At 33.1% G+C, this 25781-nt stretch overlaps 1 protein-coding gene and 1 pseudogene across 1 annotated transcript; one reads left to right on the top strand and one right to left on the bottom strand.

Annotated features, from left to right (window-relative positions):
• Window positions 1-2096: 2096 nt before the first annotated feature.
• LOC116135521 lies at window positions 2097-4880 on the top strand (annotated as a pseudogene).
• Window positions 4881-9193: 4313 nt separating this feature from the next.
• On the bottom strand, window positions 9194-11982 carry LOC116136091. Its single transcript, XM_031421809.1, has 4 exons — window positions 11373-11982; window positions 10858-10938; window positions 9946-10085; window positions 9194-9857 (listed from the first exon to the last, which is right to left on the bottom strand). The coding sequence occupies exons 1-4, from the start codon at window positions 11679-11681 to the stop codon at window positions 9608-9610; spliced, it is 780 nt and encodes a 259-aa protein (XP_031277669.1). The 5' UTR covers window positions 11682-11982; the 3' UTR covers window positions 9194-9607.
• Between the last annotated feature and the right edge of the window lie 13799 nt (window positions 11983-25781).

Here is a 25781-nt window from a genome sequence, read left to right as displayed (position 1 = left end):
TCAACTTTTTCCTAATTATCAGAACCCCTTTACTTTTGAAAATTTATTTCTACCTCCCTTGAGATCTCCTGACCTTAACAAACCAAAACCTAAGGCTAAGGAGAAATCAACAAAATTACCCCTTGTTGTGCATGACCCTTCCGACGACCAGATTTGGGCCACCTTTCCTCACACCAAACTAAGATATGACAGTTGAGTCTGCCCCACGTGTCGCTTCCACATCAGATGACTTCCCTAACAAGTATATCAATATTAAGCATAGGTATTCAGACTTAAGTATGGGAGGGGTTGACTCAGATCCGGATTACAGGGGATTATACTTGTAATCTATCCCATAACAACTCCTAGCCATTATCATACGATGTATAAAAGGGAGACTCCATCTCCATTTTGAAGGAGGATGATCCACATATAGAACAAGAAACTCACTTAGAGAGAGTTTAACCTCGCCTTTATGTGTTTCCCTTGTAATCATTCTACGTGTAAAACAAATGCAAAGCAATAATATAACAATAAACGTAGGCTTGATTCATACTTGCCGAACCACTTTAAAAACCTCTCTTGTCATCCCATTATAGATTTTTTAATCCATTCCAAGTTAGTTATTCTTAATCACACACACATCTTGCTCAGTCCTATCGAAGGTCGATTGGACACCTCTGGTTGTTGTGTTTTTGCATAACAACACCCCTAATACAATACTTCTTATAAAGCTGGAGGCAGGAGAGACCTTGTCCCATTGCTATATAACATTAGGCTTATAAAGTTCGCACGGTGTCTCATCAGATGTTGTCTAGTTACTAGTAATGTGAATAACCCATGGATTAAGTTTCTAGCAATAAAAGGAAATGTGAAAATAAGAATTAAGATGACAAAGGTTTCGATTATTTTCAATATTAAATGGTCAAAGTAAATTAAAGGTATTTATAAAAGATGAAAATGAAAAAGACTTATATAAATAAAGACATATGAAACCATTTGTTTGTCCATCCTATTTCTAAACAAACACATCTGCGCTGACTTTAACTTTATAAAAAGTGATGGACTTTTTCCCACCCAAGGTTTGCCTTAATGACATTTCCCACCTAAAAAGTTTCAACTTTGTCACCCAAAATTAATATTTAGTACTACCCAAAGCCGATTTCGACAGCAAAAATTCTTTCAGTTATCACCATTAGAACCTCCACTCTCTTCTCCACAAAATTCCTCTCACTCCGGCATCTGATTTCTCGCCGATTGTTGACCATCGCAAAACTAGGATTTCCTGTTCTTAGCTAATTTTCAATTGATTCTAGCAGCGAATATTCAATCGATCACCACCATTCGATCCACCAGCCTTTACTATATGAAAAACCATCTTACCCTGGCTCCTGTAACTCACCGAACGCCAATTGAGAAAGTGAAATGTATTTTGGATATTAATGGAATATAAACATAGGGTAAAAAAATGGTATTTTAAAACTTTTTGGATAGAAAAGTATCATTAAGGCAAACCTTGGGTGGAAAAAAGCCGTTTACTCTTTAAAAAAACAAAACACATTTCTAATTTCTCTTTTAGACTTCATAATCCCATTTGACACAAAGTAAGACTTCCAAGTAAAAGAACCCCGCGTACTTCGATAAATTCTGTTGTTAAATTCAAGTTTATATATATATTAGTACTAATAATATTTCAATTAAGGGAAAAAACTTTGATTTCTTTTTCATTTAAGGGATTTTTTCTGTCTTCTTCATTTATACATAGTATTTTTTTATAATGCATTCATTTATTTGTTACTTATAAGAGATCCTATTTGGAATTCTTATATATGTCATGTTTATCACAATTTATTACAAGTGAAGACAAGAAAAATTGATGATGGGTTAATTAGAAAAGGCAGGAAAAGGAAAAAGTGGGAGATTTGGTGTATTAATTACAGATTCTCAGACCAACCAAGATTTAATTTCTAACTCTCAATATATATATAATATCTCTACATATAGTGCTCATTTACATATATAATATCTCTACATATAGTGCTCATTTACAAGTTGCTGAATACATAACTATAAATGGGAACACCAGATTAAATATATACATATATATATTTCTTCTGGTTAAATTTGTTTTACTTAAACGTTTTTGTTATTTAACCTGCCAAAACATTATCACAGGGAGAAGCTGGAGAAAGAATTACTCATGGAAGAAGCAAAGAGCATAGTTTCGGCTTGTAATGGTGAGTCTGCAGTTGCTGTAGTTTCAGCGATTCATGTTGAAAGAGAAGAAGAAAACGAAAGTACTCAGGAGCTTCATCATCCCACCATTCCTGGGTGGTTTGCGGAGCATTGCCCCGTATGGCCAGGTCAGTGAGACAGCACTAACTTATTTTTCTTACTTCATCACCATCTTTGTCATCCATTTTTCGTTTTGGCAATTTACTGTATAAATCATAATTCTTTTCTTTACATATATATATATATATATATATCCAATGGACATGCAGAACTGAAATTAACATGTAGGTAATATACTTTATAAGCAACACTTCACTCTCTCGCAACAGAAGAAAATTGATTACTGATTCTCAATATTTTTTGAGCCATATATGTCAAATTTTGGATGAAAATTGTAAATCTATGGGATGTTCTTCGAAAACTTATCGTTCAAGAGGATGATGTGTTTGATATTTGCTGCAGTTAATCTATTTGAAGGTTTTCTGTGCACATTTCATTGTAAAATTAAGTTATTTTTGTGAACCTCCTTCTTTCCGGAAAATTAATTAAACTGTAAAATGAACCTATTCTGATTGTATTTTTCTATTCTTTGACTTACGTTATGTATCCTGACAACCAAATTTTTCATAACATGCATTGATCCTTTTTCTTTTTTTTTTTCCCTTTTCTTTATAAATAACCACAAAATATGGACTGTAAAGCTGCAAATTTCAGGCTTAAGCAAGGAGACCTAATCATATATATGCAACTCGAAATTGCTCAGACTTTCTAAGTGATGATTTTGCCTTGTGATAGTATGATTGTTGGTTATGTGAACGTTAATCAAATTGTTTGATGTATCTTGCAGGCCAAGCCACACTTCTTAAAGGTAGAAAAAATTATATTTCAAGGAAAGTCTGAATTCCAAAGTATGATGGTGTTTGAGGTATGGATATATACATATAAAAATTTGATTTGGCATACTATTTTTCTAGCTGCTATATTAATTTGTGTATGTTCATTAATTTCAATATATTATGTATTGTACCCTGGTTATATTTATGCGTCATCATCATACGGCAAGGTTTTTGTTCTGGATGGAGCTCTCCAACTCACAGAAAAGGATGAGTTTTCATACCAAGAAATGATTACTCACCTTCCTCTCTGCTCTATTCCCAACCCCAAAAGGTTTCTCTTTTATCATAATTTACAATCATTCTAAAGATCTCCCCAAATCCATGTCTATATAAATACAATCTATTGTGTAATTAGTTAGACAACAATTTTCTATCTTCCAATCAGTGGCCTGTCGTTGAATTTGTTTCTTTTCTTCTTTTTTTTTTTATTGAAATTATAGGTGTTGCTTATTGGGGGGAGATGGTGTATCCTACGTGAAATCTCTCGACATTCTTCCGTTGAGCAGATTGATATATGCGAGATTGACACGATGCTGTGAACGTGAGAATATTTTAATCTTTCAGTATTTAAAAAATGGAGACAGAGTCGTAGTTTATTAATTTCAGGTGAAACACGAATCATACGACATGGATTACACACCATGCCTACAGCAAAGTCAACATCAACTTTTGGTTTTATTGAAATAATACACGTTGTTACTGTACAATTCAGAATTTTATATATGATGTGGGTCATGGATTTTGACCCAGCTGAGTAAGTTTATTCGTCGTCTTGTATGATTATTAAAGGCACGGTCCTGCGAAAGTTGTCTCTTTGATGACTCAAAATTCTGACGGTGAAATTTCATATAATATAATATTGTTTCAGGTGTATAAGGAATCTTCCCTGAAATTGCTGTTGGATACGAGGATTCTCGAGTAAATTCATGTCAGAGACGGTATATTCAATTTGATTGTTAGCTTCTTCTTGTTATAGCTAGCTTTTCCTCTATATTTACCCTGAAGTTTACCTTCTTAATATGTTGCAAAAATGTCAGGAACTAAATTTTTGAAGTCTGTTCAAAGTGGTACCTATGATGCTATAATGTGGATGCATTTGACCCAATAAGTAACCTAATTTCTTCCTCTTATATATCTTCAGTTTTAATTAATTTATTATTCGAATGTTCTCATTTACACTAATTTGATGCAGGACCTGAAGATGAGCTTTTCAAAAGTTCATTCTTTGAGTTGGTGGCAAAAGCTCTCCGCCCCGGTGGAGTGATGTATCCAGGCGGAAGTCTATGGTATCCGGCACTCAGCATTGAAATCTCGTCGCAAATTGTCGCCGGATATTCAAAGGCTCTTCCGCTATGCATGGACGATAGTTCCTACTTATCCAGGCATGCATGCATGCATCCTCACTCACTTTTTCCTAATTTTCTCTGTCATTTATTCCATTCATCTTTTAGGATTTACTACTTTTTATTAGCATTTAATTAAGATGACATGTTTAAATTCATCAGTGGAGTAATAGGTTTCATGCTTTGCTCTACTGAGGTCCCTCCGTGGACTTCAAACGTCCTGTCAACCCCATCGATCCAGAACAAACTTCGGTGTGGCAAAAGAACCGCTGAAATTTTACGACTCAGAGGTAATTAATCTCGTCCTCAAAGCACCATTAATTGGCTTCACTTCTGAAACCTTTTCTTGCTTATATATAATCATTCACTAATATTCAGGACATCTTCTGCCGCATTTTGTCTACCATCATTTGCAAAGAAGTCATGAACTCCAAGTCATCTGAAATAGCAGCAGTCTGAAGGGGAGTTGTCACCATTACAACTAAACATAAAAGGATCGATAAAATTGATTTTCAGCAATAAGTAATCAGAATATATGCCAAGACTCCAGCCTCAGAAATCAGAATCAATGTTGTGATAGAAACTCAATAATTTATACTCATTCATGTTTCTTTTTTTTCAATATTTATGTCAATTTTAATTCGTTGGTTTATAAATCAAATTTAAACAATGTGTTTACTTTAATTAGACTCAATAGATTGATGGTCGATTCATTAATCTTGTGAATTCTGGTTCTCTTCAAATTTAATGTTTCCTTATTTTACTGTTTGTATCGTGTCAATTTTTTTAGTAGTACCAAATACATACTCAAATTCCAAATAATTAATCATGATTCATATTACTTAAATTTAATTAAAGAACGAGAAAATATGTATCCAAATAATCATGATTCATAATTAGCTTAATAGTTAATATTATTTTTTTTTAATTAAAAACGATAAAACATTTATTAAGCTCACAAACCAATTGGGTTACGCAGGGAAGTAAGTGGCTGTGGTTGGTGACATTGCCGCCTTCACAATATTCGTCAATTTCTAATCATGAGCAATTTGATTAATTAATTAATTAAATTAAGTAAATTTCAAATGTTTTATATAGTTAACCATACATATTCTCTCCACAATTGATGAGTTATAATTAGCGAGTGATGTTTTATGCAGGGTTAACGTTGTGGACGTTTCATCAAAACTTTGGTTAACCTTCTATTATATATATTAATTATGGAGAGAATTATAATTACAGTCATATATTATCAATGCAATCACACGTATGTACAGAACTATAAAGCAAACTTGATTAATATATGTTAGCAATATTTCTTTGGTTTAAACTTGATTAATGTTGTGTGCAAGATTTAAATTGATCATGGTTTCAAATACTGATAAATGTGGAGAATTTTTTTTTTTTTTTTTTTAATAACTAATGTTGGAAAAGTAATCCCCCCGTTACTCATATAAGAAAAATTATATTTATCATTTATCAAAAAATAAAATAAGAAATTACAACATTATTGCCTCATTAAAAACCCCACCAAGAAAAACCCAATGAGACAAAAACTTGGTAAAGAAAAAAGAGTGCAATATTGACAATTAATTTACAAGTTACAATTTACAAAACAACTAATTTGGGGTTAACTATGACCTCCCTCATTTGTATCATCATATTACAAAATTAAAATGTTTCTATTAAATATCGTCGACAATCTCGTATTAATCTTGATGGCGCGACCGTTCCCAATCTCGAAGACATGTGAGGACTTCAATCATTTTTTATGAAAGTTTAGTCCTCCTTTCATTTAAAATTCTTCCACTTGCACTAAAGTTTGTTCGGATGAGACGGTTGAGACAAGAACAGCGAAAACATCCAAGGCAAGTCTTGATAATACGAAAAAATACATTTTCTGGCTTTCCAATATTCTAAGACGTCAAGTTGGCTCTCTGTTGTGGATCGGCTGGTAACATTTCGGGGGTTGCCAAATATTATTGAAGCTCATACTCGGTGACTGCGTGGAGGACAGTATATAGTTGTTGTTGTTGTTGCTGGTGGTCTTCTGAAGAAGAGGTTGTGCTTCGGATTCGGTCTTCTTTAGCCTATTGTGCACTCCAAGAGTAGAAGTCTCATTTGATTCTTTGATGCAACTTCCCTGGATATTTCGCCTCTTTGCGAGTTCCCATACCTATTTTCATATTGGAAATATACTTCGTAAGACAATTTTTTACCTCTCCTATTTGATTGGCATATGCTTCGGTTTGTAAATTTTCACTTAAATTGTCTAAACCATTTTCTAAACCTGCTAATTTAATTCTAGATCAAATGTAACACCTAAACAATAAAGAAAATGAATGAGTTTCCAATATTTAAAAAAAAAAAATCATTGCCTTTATTGGTTCCTTTAAAATTTCATTGTTTTTGTTTTTGTAAATACTCTGAATTTTTTAATTTGTATTATACCAATGGACTAGTAGGATAACACACCAAAAATTGTAAAGTAGATTGGTAAAATTTTTTAAGAAAATAATGAAATATTTTAGCTATATGTCAATCATTTTCTACCAAATAATGAGGACCTCTATTATTTGCTACAAAATAACTAATTAAATTTGCATAAGGTAAACATGAATCAAGCATTAAATAAGTACTTTCCATCTAATAGGCATGTCTAATGCAAAGTCTAGGAGACATATTTGATTGTATACAAGCAACTTGAATTCAGTATTTCTTTTATACTACAGTAATCCAAGCTAACACCATAATTCTATCAATTTTCTTTAATTGTTTTCATATCACTTTTCACAATTAATTATAATGTGACATACACACGTTGATGAAAAAACTTCAAATTTTATAAAAATGATAATTACTTAGAAAAAAATCTATAGCTATAGTATTAGCACTTCCATTATCTAAAGTTAAACTTATCACTTTGTAACAATATCATAATCTTCTAAAACTTCAACAATTTATTGTAAATTGTTGACCACTATGATCCACATCCATTAATTTAAATCCTAATAGATTTATTTAATTTACATTTGTTATCAAAATAATGACTAGTCACACAAATATAATCTGTTTAGCTCTACCACCACAAATATCGGCAGTTAGAGCCATACTAACATGACAAGTATGTATTTTATTTTTTAATTTTATTTTTTTTTCTAAACATTTATTAAATCATTTCTAGTTGCAGTTTTAGAATAACTTTTAAATCATGGAAAAAATGAATTTTTAATAAATTTTCAAATATTTCTTCAGCCTTTTAATAGAGGTTGATCAGTTGCAGCAATATATAAACTAATTGTTCCCTATATACATCAGAATTATAACGCCAAGTAGTACCCATATTAGTTATTTGAGTTTGATTGGTTTCTCTATTTCCATGTTGAGCAATATGTTTATTAGCATGCCTTTTTAAAGTACTAGTACTATTACTTGAATCAGCTTTATAAACATTTCCACAATACTTGCATCTTGCTTTCTTCACTTGAACTCAATTTTTTGCCTCGTAAAACTTATCGAAATGCGCCCAAACGTCTGATGTGTGTTTGTCGTCGCTTTCGATAGCAGTTGATGAACCCGCTTTAGCTTAAGATGAAGTTGGACGAAGACAACGATTACGAGGACAATTTCTAGAACCATCGGGAGCTGTAGGTGTAGCAACATGGGGAGGAATCGGAGGCACATTTTGAGGTGTATCAGATTTTGAGACTGGGAAAGCGGGACTATTTGAAACTCCTCCTGCATTCATGTTAGTAAATTCAGCGGGGCTAGGATTATGATAGTAGTTTCCTTCATCATTGAAATTGATGGGAGAGAAATATCTATCCATTGTAGTTGAAAAAAAAAAATTGATGTAGAAGAAATAAAAAAATTAAAGAATGAGAATTAGAATATGGAAAATTGGAAATATGAATTGAAAAATTGCAAAAACTAATAAAAATTAAAATAATAGCAAATTGATAACAAAGAGATTAAGAGAATAATTAAGAGATTTCAATGGAGATTAGAGATTAGAGAAAATGAGAGAATGAGAGAATTTGAGTTGTGAGAAAATATAAGAGTTTATGGCCAATTTATAGAAAAAAATGACCAAAAAAACCCCTCTAACTGCTATAAAACGGCTATATTTCAAGGATAAAAAGGGAATTCGAAAAAACAAATTAATTTTTTTTTTCAACCCGTCCTTTCTTCAAAAAGGACAAAATAGCAACCCGCGGGTTGTCCTGTTGCCATATATCAACCCGACCCACCCGGGGGTTGCATGCGGGTTGGGTTCAACCCAACCCGCCTTATTGGCAGTCCGGGTTGAACACTTTTTAATGTGGGCCGGGTTAGGGTTGACCCGCCTAACCCAGCCTATTTCTTCCACCTCTATTAATAACCAGAGGTGTCCGAGCCAACTTATACAAATCTCAACTAATCCTTCGAGACCTTAGAACTATTGGCTATGTATGAACTCCAATGGTCACCCCTATTAGCAACCGTAAAGACTCGAACTCGAAAGACCATGTTAAATCCTCCTCTTGCTCTTTTACCTTTAAGAAGACTCGAACTTAAGAGATTATATTAGATCCTCTTTTTGCTCTTTGACAATGTAAAACTACTTTTTGTTTTCCTTTCCTCACTAAAATGCATTTAAATTTCAAGATCCAGTTTTATAGTAAACACCATAAATACAGGAATAGTAAAAAATATTCAGCACCAGGGATGAAGTGATGAACAGCAAAACTCTTAAGCTGTTTATACCGACCACCTCATATATGGTTTACACACTTAAACCAAACATCTAAACAAAATCCCAACATTAAAATTTCAGCTTAACAACCAAAACTTCGCACTTCATCACAAATCAAATCGACCAATCCAGATAGAAAGCCCATGAATATGGAATAACTTTTATTTCTTTAGTGCCGTATTCCAAACTACAAAAGCCAAATGGCCCAAAAATATCTATAATTGTTTTTTCTTTGCTACAAAAGACTATACTGAGATAAATCAAAGGAGAATTTCCTAACCATCTACACAGTATAACAACAGGCAATATCACAACCGCTTCATAATTGACATACTGCTTCCACAACCTGAAAATTTTTGCTTGCCTCAGGATAATTACCCACAAGAGTGAGATTCTCATACCTCAACAAGTGTAATATGTTAAAGTGGGAGTGGCTCAATGTCGCCATCTTTAGGATTTATGGACATAATACACAAACAGTGAGGAAGAAAGAAATAAATGGCCAAAAATATAAGAACTCCGAGATCAGCCTCTTCGCCAACAGGTGCTTGACGAGGATTCACCCAGTATATCTGGCTAGCACACCATAAGCAATACATGCTTGCTATAATCAAGATAAGTTTCAATGACTGAAATGATTGTTTTCTAGCTGACTTTACGGACTTTACTCTGCATAACAAAATTATCAAGCAATATAAGTCAGTCAACAACCAAATAAATTTCTGAAATATAACTAATTGATTGCACTTTCCCGAACCTGTGTATATAAATGAAGCCACCAATTAAGCAAGTGCACAATAAGCCAACAACAAATACAGCATCTGGGTTTACAGGTGCTTGACCCTTCCACCAACCAGTGCTCAATATCCAAGTATACATTGTTGACTGACCATTTTCCTATACAGTTAAAGATATTTGATACATCAATATGAGTAAAAAAATCCGCATGAGATTAAAAAAAACAAAAACAAAAACAAAAATTGTACCAATAAAAGAAAGAAGAAAAAAGAAAATGAGAAGAAATGGGTTCAAGAATCAGCCTTTGGTACAAGCCACAAAAGCGTAAAGGTATTTCCTTAGAAATTGCTGCCTAATCAATTCTCCAGTCTTTCTCTTTAAAAACACAATCTTATCCTAGAAAAATTCCCACCAATCAGGGTTTTAAAAGTCTGCATTTACTTATTCCATTTCAACATTGCCAAAGTACAGCTTATGTCACAGAAGATAAGTAGTGAAAATCAGTAGCCTAAAGCATTAAATTAAATTTGGTTTAAATTTACCAAATTTAATTCATGCCATGGTAAGTTTTCAATTAAAGGATGTTAGATGCATGATATTTGTCCCAAAAGCACAACCATAACCACTCATATAAAATTGAAACTCAACAACTTTGTGGAGTCATTCATTTACAACCCAAGAAAGAGAAAGAAGAAACAGATTTAAAACTGTAAGCTAACACCAAAAGCAAACTCTGATAAAACAGATTCAAGAATCTCTACCTAAGAAATATCATTTTACGTATGTATGACTAGATTATCAAGAATCTAACCAAAAGAAATATCATTAAAGAACTATATTTAAAGAGGTAATTGTACTTCAAAAAAAAAAGAAATAAAAGTAAATGGTTCTTGTACAACAGATTTCTAAACCATCAAACTCCAAATTTTACCTCAAATAAATGGTCAAGGAAAAAATGAGATAAAGAACCAGCGCAGATCAACAAGAAGCACTGCCTCCTTGACAGGGGCACCTGCAAGATAAAATCCCAATAGATAATAAAACGTAACTTATGATAAATAATGAAAATCTCATCTGGAAAATAAACAACCCAGCTAGTAGAAATTGGTAACAGGATCAATTTGGTAACTAAAATAGTACTATGAGACAAAACAGATCACACTGATAAAAGAAAACTACCTAAATTAACATTTCCAATAATTCCAAAGGCATCAATAATCTTCAAAATAATCTCAAACTTAGTATTCCTTCTTTCCCATAACATCAATAAAGGACAAACCTTTATAACTAAATCTCATTGAATTCAAAATCAATCCCAACAAACCCCGCCAAAAATTAAAGCAGTCCTAATTACAGTATCCAAATAGCAAACAGAGTACATGAAGAAAATCCAAATAATGATAAAAAAAATAATAAAGAAAATAAAAAATAAAAATTAGAACTCACCCCAGAAACCGAATCAAGAAGTCCTCTAAGTAGCAAAAACCTGGAGAGCCAAGAATAAAGAATGCACATAGGAAGGCCAAGAATCAAGAAATAATAAAAAGGGTGGTGAATGGCATCGGCTATAGTGGAGCCGAACGAGTTGGAGAAGAAGGAGCCGAGCCATTCGGAGAAGGAGCCGATGTCGGGACCGAAGAAGGCGTTGATGGTGTAAGTCAACGTATGGTGGGCGCTGAACCGGCCGTTAGAAACTCGCATAAGTCCCAGCCCCGATCCCATCGCGTACATCATATGCGGACCTGGGCCTGGCATGACTGCCCAGTAAACGCTAACGCCAATTAGATCGTGCAGATCGCCACTTTATTCAAATCTTCTCATTTCTTTTAGCGCGCGAAAGAGCATGGATCGGCTTCTCTCCCTATCTGAGTTTCAACATTAATCAAGATTGTAGTTGACCATTGAATAAAATAGATAAAAGATTTCTGATAAAAAGGAACTGGTGTGGAATAATCTGATGTGGGGTTCTGAAGAAAATCATAAGAAATTGGATGCGAAAACACTGGTTGTTCGCTCGTTGATGAGGTTTGACTGTTTATCTATAACTGCCTCAAAGAGTTAGNCACCCTATCCAATGAACAATCCATCAATTAATGGAATTAATTGTTTTTGCATCATTTCTCTCTTCATGTACATTGACCTCCGACTACTACTACTGTTTCTTCAAATTAATAAAAAAACAAAGATATATATATATATATATATATATATTTTTTAAATTCTGGTTTGTTTGTTCTTTTTGTAAAGACATGATTTTGTTAGTGTTAAAAGTTTACCATTTTGAGGTTAAATTAATGAAATTGTCGATAAATTTAAAGGTTGAATTGATAACATTTTAGAAATTAACTTGTACTTATCACAAAAAAATTCTAACCACAGGATATATTTCTGAAACCAATAAATACTCACTAAAAAAAACCAACGCACACGAAAACTTATCATAAAAATGCAAGTAAAAGACTCATATATTAAATTTAATTATTTATTGCTTAATACGAAAAAAAAGAAAATATTGTTAATATTCCTCAAAAGAAGGTCAATTTTAGTATTATTTTTTCCCTTATAAATATTCATAATCTCCCCCATCTATTCTAATAAGTCTTAATTTCTCCAACAATAATTTTTTTCCCGTTTCTACACCCATTTTCTCTATTCTTCTAAATTCTTAAATTGAAAACTTTATTTTTTTTGGTAATTTAAATTGAAAACTTTGTTTCCCTTATTTTTGTATTAATGCAGTTTTCTCATAACAAAAAGATAAACAATATTTCTGTGAATATTTAAAAAATGGGTTCATTCCTTATTCCTACCGATCTCCTATAAGTATTCAAAACTGGTTGCCCTCACAAACTTCAGAAACTACACTATACACCCCTACCGTTATTTTTGTCTGTTAACTATAACAAGGGTAAGGTTAAAATAGACTTTTATGTCCACAATTGTTGCAATAACTTCATAAACTTTGAAAAAAAATTACAAATCCAAAATCATCTAACTTAAATTCAGAGAATTAATAAAAAAAAAAGCCTAAATAATAAAACAATTAATAAAATTTAGCAATTAACCACCGATTTGGACGAGACCATACCATAGTGATAGGACGCAAATAGTTTTGTTTATCTAATGAAAAAAAATCTTATTTTTACCATGGATTATTGTTTGTGAAATTTGGTTTTTGAACTTTTGAAGTTCTATGGCTGATTTTGTCGTGGTATGTGGTGTACAGTTTTGTTTATTTAATATAAAAAATCTTATGTTTACCATGGATAATTATTTGTGAAAACTGGTTTTTGAAAATTTGAAATTCTAAGATTGATTTTGCCCTGGATAAATAGTTTGTATAATGTAGTTTCTGAAGTCAACTTAATCATTCATTTTATCGGATAAAAGTGACGGTAGGGGGTTTACAGTGTAGATTCTGAAGTTCGTAGGGGCAACTGTTATTTTCGATACTTACAGGGTGTCTTCATTATTAACCCTTACATAATTTGTTAGTCCTCCCGAAATTCATTATCTAGTTTTACCCATGCTTTTCTATTGTGTTTTTTTTTTTTTCTTGATAAATGATATCTTTGAACATGTTCTTTATTTGTTTGCCTCTTTTTATAAATAAAATACATTTATATAAAAAATTATTTTTTTTTTACCCCAAGATATTGTGAAATGACGATTTTTTTCTTTGATCAACTTTGAGCACTGAAATTCAATGTTTCCCTTCAAATTTTTTTTAACAAAATTATTATCAATGGAGAAAATTACACTTTAATCCCAAACAAAATTCCAAATTAAGGAAAATTAATTTTTTTTTTTAAATCAAAACCTTCAAATTCGTTCCATCTCCTNTTTTGAGGTTAAATTAATGAAATTGTTGATAATTGATAATATTTATGAAACTAACTTGTACTTATTACAAAAAATTTCTAACCAAGGGGTATATTTCTGAAACCATTAAATACTTACTAAAAAAAGCCGACGCACACGAAAATTTATCATAAAAACGCAAGTAAAAGACTCGTATATTAAATTTAATCATTTATTGATTAATACAAAACAAAATTATTGTTAATATTCCTCAAAATAAGGTCAAGTCAGTATTATTTTTTCCCTTCTAAATATTCTAATATGTCGTAATACTCGATACTTACAGGGAGTCCACATAATTTGTTAGTCCTCCCGAAATTCATTTCGAATTATACCCATACTCTTTATTATGTTTTTTTTTTTTTTTTTTTTCCTTCATAAATGATATCTTTGAACATGTTCTTTATTTGTTTATCTCTTTTTATAAATAAAATACATTTATATAAAAAATTATTTTATTTCTACCCCAAGATATTGTGAAATGACGATTATTTTCATTGATCAGCTTTGAGCACTGAAATTTAATGTTGCCCTTCAAATTTTTTTTAACAAAATTATAATCAATGGAGAGAATTACACTTTAATTCTAGACAAAATTCCAAATTTACGAAAATTAATTTTAAAAAAATCAAATAGTTAATATCAAAACCTTCAAATTCGTTCCATCTCCTTTATCAACCAAATTCATTCAATCTCTTTCGCCAATACTCAAATATAGAGAAATTAATGAAAAAGTTACTAATTAATATTCAACGATATATATATATATTAGTCTAAAAATCAAATTTTTTTTCCAAGAGGGTTGTCTAAGTTGTAGCCCAAACAAGCTCTCTCAATGATTTGCCCCTGAATGTGACTGTGTATATAAATTTGGAATCTAAACTTTAAATCCTAATTGATGTGAATGTTGAGATATCATTATTACATTAATTGTATGATTTTGTGGAGTGATATTGTGTTTCCTATAATTAATATAAATTGGTACATTTACCAACTACATCAATTTATGTACTTTAATATTTGAATGTTCAAACATGTCCGGTGTGTGAGAAACAAAAGGTGAAAATCCATTTCATGGTAGACTAGGGTTCTCAAAATAGATCCTCTTTGGGGTCCTTTTAGTTATACTTTGATCTTATGGGGAGCTTTGAGTGCATAATTAATGAGGATGGTATTTAGATTTGTAGGGCTGGGGTACCTATAGGCTACAGTTAAAGCTAGGTTGTGACAATGGGCATTTTGGCAGATCACTTGCCTGCATAAACTGGGCCCTTCCACCCAGCAGGCCAGCACAGTATTAATAATTTGGTGAGTAAACGGCATTTTTCCATCCAAGGTTTGGCAAATTTAAAGTTCTCACCCATGGTATCATAAATTCTAAATTTTTACCCTTAAATTAATAGAAAACTGCTTAATCTAACAGTTAAAGGGTAAAATGATCATTTCAAAGATGAAAATTTCAAAATAACCTTTCACTTTTCAAATTCACTCCACCGACGATTTTAAGTCATTTCGGCATGTTCCTGACATAGTCGACCCCTCCCGACACCACCGTTACAATCCCCTCAACCCCTACATCAAAACCCTTAACCTCCGCGTCTGCTTGAACCCTCCAATTCTCGGTCGCCGCTCTTAGATTTAGTCGGCGTTCCATCCAAATTCTGGCAGGTCCCAGCACCGAAAACCACCTCCAACACCACCAATAGCATCACCGACTTCCCCCCGCCAAAACCCCTCACATCGCCAATCACAATTACCTGTCGATCGCCGCCGCCTCTCCCGTAGGTTTTTGCGTGCTGTCGCGCCTTTCTAGCCAAATTTCAGCACCTCACCAAGGTGCACTCAGGTGAAAAAGTTAGGGGTTTCGGTGAGGAGGATAAAGGGATGCTGATGGTGGTGTTGGGGAGGTCCCATGGTGCCAAAATCAGGCCGAATTTTTGGCTTGGCCGAGATCTCCTTTGGGGGTTATTTGAGAGAAATTTGAGATGTGGGGGTTATTTTGAGATAAAAGTAACAGTGTTAATTTAAGGGTGGAAATCTAAAATTTATAACACCAAGGGTGGGAACTATAGATTCGCCAAACCTTGGGTGGGAAAATGTTGTTTACTCATAATTTGGTCCCTAAAGAAAACAAATTAACATTAATTAGGCCTGAACTAATCCCTCCAATAGTCAAGCCCATCACACAATTAGCAATATATAAAGAAGTTTAGTCAAGCAAGAAAACATTGAACAAGTGGAACTGTAATTATACAAATAAGGTGAAGGTGTAAACGAGCCGAGCCGAACTTTGGGCTAATTGAGCTCGGCTCGATTGCTACAATGTCGAGCTCAAGTTCGACGCTAAAAATTTGAGTTTGAGCTCGAACTCATCAAAAAAAACTCTCTAATTCTCTACTTTTCCACTTTCCCAATCGAGTTTTTTGAGCTCAAACTCGGCTCAACTGATGCCCCTAGTGTTATATAATGTAAATCATGTTCAAGTAAATTAAATATATGGCTATAATTAGTAAGTTTCTACCTCACTATAAATGCATTGCAATAGACTAATTGAGTCTTTATGGACCCTTAGACAAAGATAAACGCTTTGCCTAATTGCCTTTAGATAAATATGAAATCATTATCCTCCATTATTTATTTAATTTCTAATTATGATTGACACTTAATATGAACATGATATCAATGAATAAAAATGCATACCATGTTACTCATTATTTGCAACCCTTATGGACTTTTATGTAACATTTTTAATTTTTTATACCTCGTTCTTGAAACATAAAACTGATACAAGTTTATAAATCCGACTTCATCATTCTTTTGTATCCCACTATAATAAATAATATATTCATAAGTTCTACATGAGGAATTCATACTAAATAATTCCTAAATATTAATATAATAAATAATTTATATATCGGAAGTGAAAATTATCATCGTATGGAACAATAATATATAATAAAGAGTTAGGATATGTATCATTGTGCTTTAATATATTTTTATAGATTTTTATTTTCATGTTGAGGGTGATGTTTTAAATCTCCAAAATCACTTTTGGGAAAGAGTAAACGGCATTTACCTACCCAAGTTTGGCGAATCTTTAAGTTCTCACCCGTGGTTTCATAAATGATAGATTTTCACATTTAAATTAACAGAAAATCATTTAATGTAATGGTCAAAGATAAAGTCATCATTTGCAGTGCATTAAATTTCTCTCACAAACACCCTCACTCTAAAACTACTTTGCTTCTCTTCTGCCACTTCTCTCTACCTCCCTCAGCCATAGCTTCCCATTTCTCTCAACTCACCACCATTGTTAGTGTTGTCGTTAGCTATTTTCCGTGGATCCCTATCGGATTTCTCACCCAAATCGACAAGATTCATCACCCTTACCCCAAATCAAACACTTTCTTAGCCTAATTGTCCGTTTTGGCCAGAATTTCATGATCCCCGCAACCCCATCTGCGCGACTGCAACTTTTAGGTCAATAAGCCTGATTTCAGCACCGTTGAACCCCGTTGCCACCACCATCAGCTACCCCATCTCCTCCACACACCTCACTGCCCCCAGCCAATTGTCGATCACCCAAGGTTTGTGTTTGCACAACCTCTTGCTTCTTGACTAGATTTTGATCATTCTCAATGCCAAAAACTCCACTTGCCCACACCATCAGCACACTGACATCTCCTTCACAAAACCTCTCATCGGATGGTGGTTGCTCACCGATCGTTGTTTGCCACCCACCCTTGGTTTGGTGGACGACGAGAAGATGAAGGTTGAAGAAGATGGTGTTATTGAAATAAGTTTGAAAGTAAGATGATTATTTTTCTAATTCTACTAATTTTGGGCTTAAAAAGTGATTTATTAATTTATTTGTCAATGTTATGAGATGTTTGTCTGAGCTTATAAACTGGTCAAACTAATTTATAGGCTCTAAAATTAAGTTGACCTGTTTGTTTATAACTTTTTTGAACTTATAAGCTAAAAGAAATAAGTTGGGGGGAATGTACTTTTTCTTCTTTAGGTTATAAGCTATTTTGACCAAGTATATTACCACATTACTTTTTTGTAATTTTAAAATTCCATCTTATACCCTTATTTTTAATAATGTAGTACCATTTTTAGTCATTTTAATAATAAAATATACTTATAAGTCATATTTTACCAAACGTGTCAGCTACTTATCAGTCACATATAAATACTTTAACCAAACATGTAACTACTTAAATTTTAAATGCTCATAAACTCAAATTAGCTTATAAGCACTAGCTGCTTATAATCTAATTTTCATAAGCTCAGTCAAACAAACTCCTAGTTTGATAATAACACTCTCTATATTGTACCAGAACCCAAAAATCACTAATTGTGTTAATTTAAAATTGGAAATATGAAATTTATGAAACGGGTAAGAAAGATTCGCAAAGTAGCAAACCCACAATTCCAAACTAGGGGTGTTCAAAAGCAGTTAACCGAACCGGTTTTTCAGTTCAGGAATTTTCCTGAACCAAAATCGAACCGGTTTGGGAGGGAAACCGGTTTTTCCGATTTTGAACAGATTTTCCTCTTTTTATTGGATAAAACTTTTTTTTTTTAAATTTTTCCTAAATTAAATTGTAAACATCAACAATATATATCCAAATAAAAATTAACCTTTCGTACATATCCATTTACCACAACTAACAATACATTAAAAATTGATACAAATAAAAGTCCAAAATTAAACAAAAATAAAAGTCCTTAATGAAACGTCCATAATAAAGCAACAAAATAACTAAATAAGTTCCAATGGAAAACAATAAAAGAAATTATGCAAATTTAGGGATCATGATCATTATTATATATATATAAGTAAACCGGTTCAAAAAATTGGTTTCGGTTAACCAATTTTTATTTTTACCCTAACCGAAAAACTGATTAACCAAAAAAACAGTTCAGATATTTTCCCACCCAAGGTTTGCCGAAATCCCAAATTCATACTCATGGTTACATTTATTCCGGATGCCCACCCTTAATCTAACAACGTTTCTTTTATTTTAAAAGTTAAAGGGTAAAAACGTCAAAACTCTGTTTCTCGCAACTCACCACCATTGACTGCCCTCCCATCCCTTTCTTCTTCGTCTCTCCTCTATTACTCTATTCTGACACAGGAACTCCATTTTAAACTTTATTTTTTTTATACCCATTCTTCCTCTTCCTCTTCTTCTCCTCTTTTCCTTTTCTCTTTCTTCTTCTCTTCTCTCTTCCCTCTTCCAGATTCTTCCTCTTTTTCTTCTTCTCTTCTCTCCACTAGCTGCTTCCCCTCGCCATCCCCACCAAAACCCCGATCAGTTTGCTCCTTGTTTGTTCCCGAAAATTAAAGAAAACACAAGAAAAATACTAAAGACATGTTCATCTTAAAAAAAAAAAAAAAAAGGTGAAATGAATAATTCTCAACATGAACATGATTATTGATAAAAAATCCAAGTATTATATTTGTACACAAATCATTTTCGCCTTGTAATAATAAACTTTTTTTAGTTTTATGCATTATAAAATAAAAAGGAAAAAAATGTTAAGGTAAACCCAGAAGACTGTTGGGTGACGACAGCGAGCGGCACGGCCAGATGGCATTGGGGTTTTGGTGGCGGTGACAAGGGAAAGTAGCTGGTGGAGAGAAGAGAAGAAGAAAGAGAGAAGAAAAAGAGGAGAAGAAGAGGAAGAATTGGTAAAAAGAAGTGTAAAATGGAATTCCACTGTTAGAATGGAGGAGAGACGAAGAAGAAGAAGATGGAAGGGCAGTCAATGGTGGTGAGTTGGAAAAATGGGGTTTTAACGCTTTAACTCTTCAACTTTTAAAATAAAATAAAAAAACTGTGTTAGATTAAAGGTGGGTATCTAGAATAGATGAAACCAAAGGTGTGAACTTGAAATTTCAGTAAACCTCGGGTGGGATTATTTGGTTTGCTCTTTTTTTGAACACCTTATGCCTAGACCTGGCAAACGGGCAGGTCAGGCGGGTATGGGCTGAATAGCAACAGGTCACGGGTGAAACGGGCACAGGTAATTTTTTTTGTATGGGTAGCCATATGCATGACCTGCACCCGCCCGTACGGGCACGGGTCAACCCGTGGGTCACTCGCATAAAATTATTTTTGTTTTTTCTCAATTATCAAATTTACCAGCATAAACATTAATTCAACAAGACCAACTAAAATATACAATAATTTGATAAATTGTTCCTAATTGGGCAATAGATATACATAACCGATAAGAAAAAACTTCACATTAACAAATAATAAAAGCATCCCACAAGCGATAATCTCATAATAGTAAAACTCATCCAATTCTGAATGGTCTCTAGGCATGGCAATGTTCCCCGAGATTACGGGGACCCGTCCCGTCCCGCCCCGCCCCATATGGGGCGGGGAAGCCCCGGTTTTTTTGGGGATAGGGGCGGGGGTGGGGGGTGTTTTAATCCCCGTCCTCGGGGATGGGGCGGGGGTGGGTGATACCTTTCCCCCGACCCGACCCGACCCGCCCCGTATATAATATATAAAATTAAAAAAATGTATATATATATTTACTTTTCACTAATATCCCTATATTTCATCTAATTACACAATTATCCTTCTTATATAAACCCATATTTTTCTAATTCCCTCACCCTAAACAATTGAACAAGAACAAACCTTGACCTGTATTTATGTATAATTAATTATGTTTAAACGATTAATTTAAATTTTGTCATGTGGACAAGAATTAACTATTGTGTTTGGCAATGCTCAAATTAATTTATGTTTATATAAAATTAACGGGGCGGAGACGGGCTTTCAACATTCCCCTTTGGGATGGGGAAGGGGAATTCCTGTCATCCCCGTAACGGGGATGGGGCGGGGGTGGGGAATGATTTTGAGGGTGGGGATGGGTACAATGAATGAGATCCCCGCCCCATTGCCATGCCTAATGGTCTCCCACATTTCAATAAACAAAATTGAACTAACCGAAACAAAAACAAAACAAAACCCTAGAACTCACTGCCGTAAATTTTGGTTTGGTGTCAAATATGGGTTTTGCAGGTTTTAGATTGGGCGTGAGGGTTCTAGTTTTGGGTGAGGTGGTTGCGTGAGAGAGATCAGAGACGGCAGCAAGAGAACTCAAAATTTTGTGATTGAGAGAAATGGCTGGGCGTTGGCGTGCAGGATGGTTGCGTGAAGGAGAAATGGCGAAATGGGCGACTGCCGACTGGAGAGATGGCTGCATGTCTGCATGATAAAGATTAGAGATGGCTGAAAAATTGTGCGTGGGCTAGGAGCTGTAAGAAAGAAGGAAGATTGATGAAGAAAGAGAGAGAAAAAGAGAGGTGGACTGGTGGAGTTTAATGGAAGATGACAGAACTCACAGAGGCATTGATGAAGAAAGAGAGGGAAAAAGAACAGTGGCATGGAGTTTAATGAGTAATGATGGGTGATGGCTGAGCAGCGTGAGAGAGAAATGTTTTTCATTTTTTTAATTTTTTTAAAAATAAAATACGGGTACTTGCGGGCATCCACGGGTATCACCCGATCCGCCTGTTATTTTCATGGGCGAACCGGGTATGAGTCAATTTTATACCGATTGAATAATGGTTTATCCGTATTCATCCGTTGGATACAGGTATCCGATTACCTGCAGGTACAGGTAGTGTTTTGTCAGGTCTAGCTATGCCAAACGGCACTTACGGGCAAAGGCGTAACAAATCCCTTCATTACATGGGACGTTTAGACAGCGTCACCGTATTGACGCATGATGATGCTTGACGAGAGGGGATAAGCCTTGAAGATATTCTTGGAAGGACCCACTTGAAACAAAAGAATAATGGATAAGAATTAAGAGGACCCCACATCTCCGCTTCCCCACACACACAGGAAAACTCCTACTTACGAAACGACACCCTTCCGCAGAACACGCTTACGGGATAATGCTGGCCCCACACTATTTTCATGTTACAATTTTCTAATCCCATACATTTAGTCAAACCCCATTATAATTGCTCTAACTTAAAAATTTAAATAATTTTGTCCTTCCGCTGTGGCCTTCATCCATCTTTAACATGTGACGTTAACTTATTTAAATTTATGTGTATTTCCTTAATTCCAATTATCTCCCTTTTTATCTATAATATATATAAATGTATATAAATTCAAACTCTGTGAATAATATATAAGTTTCTTGTATAAATTTTATTCAAATATCTATTATTTCTTTTTTATATATATATATAAATTGGATCTTAACTCTTAATCACAAGAAATATAATATGCAATACTTTTGTCTTTTATTGGTAGAAAAAGGCAAATTTTACCATTATAAATTTAACTTTAAAAATAATTTCAAGACTAATAATTGCTTAATAAACTTTAAAAATAATAATTATTAATTTTTTACTTTTCTTGTGTCGGTTGAGTTATATTAAAAGCACCCATCAAATTCAAACATTTTATCTAACAAGTTTACCTAAAAATTTAAACAACAATAATGTAATGCGTAAGTTGGTAACATATTTGTGGATATGTTGGGGACCCATCTAAAGATATTCATATAATTGGTATAAAGTAGGGGCCGGGTGATGGGACAAATATTGTGGTCCAATAATCAAGAATCCACATGTGAAAATAGAAAAAAAATCTAACTGGTCATGGCATTGATGTGGAATGGAACAACCAACCGAAATGCGGCCTTGCGTTGACGTGGATTGTCTCTATTGGAAGAGTGACTTGGCCAAAATATTTAAGGCAGGACAAGAAGGAGAAAGAATCAAAGAAAATGGATATGTTTTTAAATTAAAGAAAAATGAATAATTTTAAATTTATAGATATTGAATGTGTGAAAAGTCCGTACCAGATTATGGGTTTGAAAGCAATGAAAGGATTGAGGAGAGTCAGTTGGGTGATAGTGCATTTAAAGATCCCTGGCCCTGTCCCCTAGATTTTATCCTCATCGGTTTCTCCAACTACATCTATAATTCTATACCCTTTTCGTTTCTCTTATTTACGCTTCTGCCATTCTCTTTCTTTTCTTCTGATTGATTCCCATGCATTACTCTCAACTTTTATTTACTAATTAATCAAAACAATTTAACAAGGAAGGAAGACATTTTAACTACATAATAATAATAATAATATTATTATTATTATTAAAAAATTGTTAAGAATACTAATTATAATTTAAAATATATAAGCTTACATAAAATTTATTAAGTTATTGAACAAATTGTAGCTGTATGTATAAGATTTATATATATTATTCCAAAAAGTCGGGTGACTCTTCAATATAGAGATTTCAAATATCAAATCTAAACTAAAAGTGTTAATGATAAATATTTGAGATGTTTCAATGTTCAATTATTGTTTCATATGTGTGAATTGAATCAATCCTACGTTTAAGAGGGAAAAAAAAAGATAGAGATAAAAGATCAAATAAGTTGTTGAAATATCCAAAAATGCACTATGAAATGGTGCAGAGGATAAAACATTAGGGGTGTAAACGAGCCGAGTATCATCCTAAACGAGTATGATTCAGTTGAACATTAGACGAGTTTGAGTTGAGTCATGAGTCAACCTCGTCAAGAAAATTCGACTCGTGACTCGACTTGTTTATAATCGAGCCGGCCTGTGACTCGACTCGAGCTCGATTGACTCAACTTGAAAAGCTCGATTAACACGAGCTCGATTATGGCTCAATTACGACTTGTTTGACCATTTTTTTATATAACATGCAGATCTTGTTTTACATAAATCAGATTAAATTTTTGGTAAATTTGCATCTAAATCAACATAAATCACATTAAAATACATCAACATATTATACAATATAAGCAATGATTAGTAGTGTGAAAATAGAGTTAATGATTTTGGGGAAATCGCTTATGCGATTTGGGTTAATTGGGGTTAAGGGTTAATTTACGATTTTTTAAACCTTTTGCATGTCAAATTACAAGACAGACTTAAAAACATATATTTTGTTGCAAAAAAACCCTAAATGAGCCACTATTTACTCACAAGCTGAATTGAGTTGAGTTAGGATAGACTCGAACTCAGTTCGGTACCTAATTTGAGTCTTACTCAAGCTGGCTCGATTCGACTCGACTAAATTCGAGCCAAGTTCGAGTATTTAACGAGCTGAGTCAAGTGGACTCGCAAGCGGCGGCTGACACCCCTATACGACATTGAAGTATGTTAACCTTTTTTTTTCTTGAAAAATGTTGGGGACCGATTTAATTAAATGAATTTGCCTTTTGAAACTTTATCTTAATGCCTGTGCAAACTAGGAAAGGTTATTTTGGTAAATAAAACGTTGGGGGAAAAGTGAAAACATAACAAAATGGGGAAAGTAGTAAATGGTTGTCTTATCCAAAATGATGGATGCCAGCTTGGACATGAAATAGCGTGGTCGAGCAGCCGCATGCATTGTCGGTTCAGAATCTCTCTCTTCCTTATCAAATTTTTTAATTTTATTAATTTCTTGCTTTTTTAATTTAATTTAATTTAATTTTCTGTGGGCGTTAAAGTTATTTATTTAATTATTTTCATTTCACCAGCTGTTACTTATCAATTTACAGCTCATATTCTGGTACAAAGTTATCTTTCAGAAAAGGATATCTCTGTGCCCAAACATGTGGTTACCAAAAGTAAAAATTTTTCTTTTTCCAATTATAAGGAGGTAATCATTTTATTGAAGAACAATAAGGTACGTTGATTAAGATAAACCAATCCTCATCCCCTCATTTTTACTTTCCGATAAATCAAATTAAATATAAAACTAATTTATTATTTATAAAATTAAAAAAACTCCTATTCTCAATGTTTTTTTCTTCATAATAATTAAGTTAAATAAAATAAGAGTAAAATGGTCAAGGCCAATTCTATGTTTATCTTCCTGTGATAAGAAGTGTGAAGGTCAATTTTATTATATTACAAATTAATAATAAATAGCAATATAAATTAATTTATTATTTGAGGATAATGTTATGTATTGTGATAATGAAGACTTAATTTTGTTTGGTCTTTTGGGTTGCGTAAGAGATCCGTCTATGTTTGAGGTTTAGATTTACTTCAATTTTTCTAAATAAACCCTTTCAACAAAATTTACATCTTTACAGTAATAAAAAGAATTAGTGAAAATATTTAATAATTAAATTAAAATATAAAAATAATTTATTTCTAGAAAGGTACTAAATATTTATAAAATAATATTAGATTTATAACTTAATTTCATATATATATATATTTTGATAATTATGATATTCGATCTAATTTACGTATATCTTAGCTAATCTTTAAAGTCTATTAAATAAGATCCAATTATATAAATAGATGGTTCTAAAGTTTAAACATATAATATTAAGGATGAGATTACACCCCTTTAACCACCATAGGTTTGATATTTATATATTAAGTAAGCCAAAAAAAGAAAGTGAAGTGAAAAAGGCGAAAGGGGCAATGACGTAGTTAAGTTGGAATGAGAGGGGCAAATATGGAAGAACGGAGACATAAGATTATAACGTAAGACCAACTAGACTTCCAATCGAACTGTACAAACAGAGGCTTTTTCTCTCTGGATTTCTATCTATAATTTTTTTTTGACTTTTAATATTCTACGTTTAATCTCTTTCTTCTTTGTTGAATGAACAAGCACCAAACACCCAACCCAACCAAACCAAACGGATCCTTAAAAATTTTTCAATTCTCTCTTCACTTTTGTTGCTTCCGCAATAATCTCACCAGCTTTGAACCTAACTCACCTCTCCTCCATAATATCTCATATTCGACTCATCATTTCTTTCATCTCCATATATATCTTTATCTCCTAAGTTTGATTCATATGTCTTCTTTCTTTCTTCCATCTATCCGGGCTTTCATTTCCTTTCTTTCTGTGTTTTGGTGCGTTTGTTTGGTGGGAAAGTGTTGGAAGAATAATGGGCATTTTTATGGTTGATATTTGAGTTTTACTCAGCTGGTTCACTGACTTTTTCTATGTTTC

Source organism: Pistacia vera, unplaced genomic scaffold (genome assembly GCF_008641045.1).
Source record: "Pistacia vera cultivar Batoury unplaced genomic scaffold, PisVer_v2 Contig109, whole genome shotgun sequence".
In the NCBI taxonomy this organism is placed as follows: Eukaryota; Viridiplantae; Streptophyta; class Magnoliopsida; order Sapindales; family Anacardiaceae; genus Pistacia; species Pistacia vera.
Note: the sequence above shows the minus strand (reverse complement) of the source record. Positions and strands in the feature narration are given on the sequence as shown.

Bases quoted from the DNA above. Each gene is read 5' to 3' on its own strand.
- LOC116136091 (XM_031421809.1), bottom strand. From the start codon at position 11,681: ATGCCAGGCCCAGGTCCGCATATGATGTACGCGATGGGATCGGGGCTG. The intron at 10,086-10,857 runs GTAAAATTTGGA...TTAACTGTATAG, and splicing joins TCCTTGACCATTTATTTGAG to GAAAATGGTCAGTCAACAAT. The intron at 9,858-9,945 runs GTTCGGGAAAGT...TTTGTTATGCAG, and splicing joins GGCTTCATTTATATACACAG to AGTAAAGTCCGTAAAGTCAG.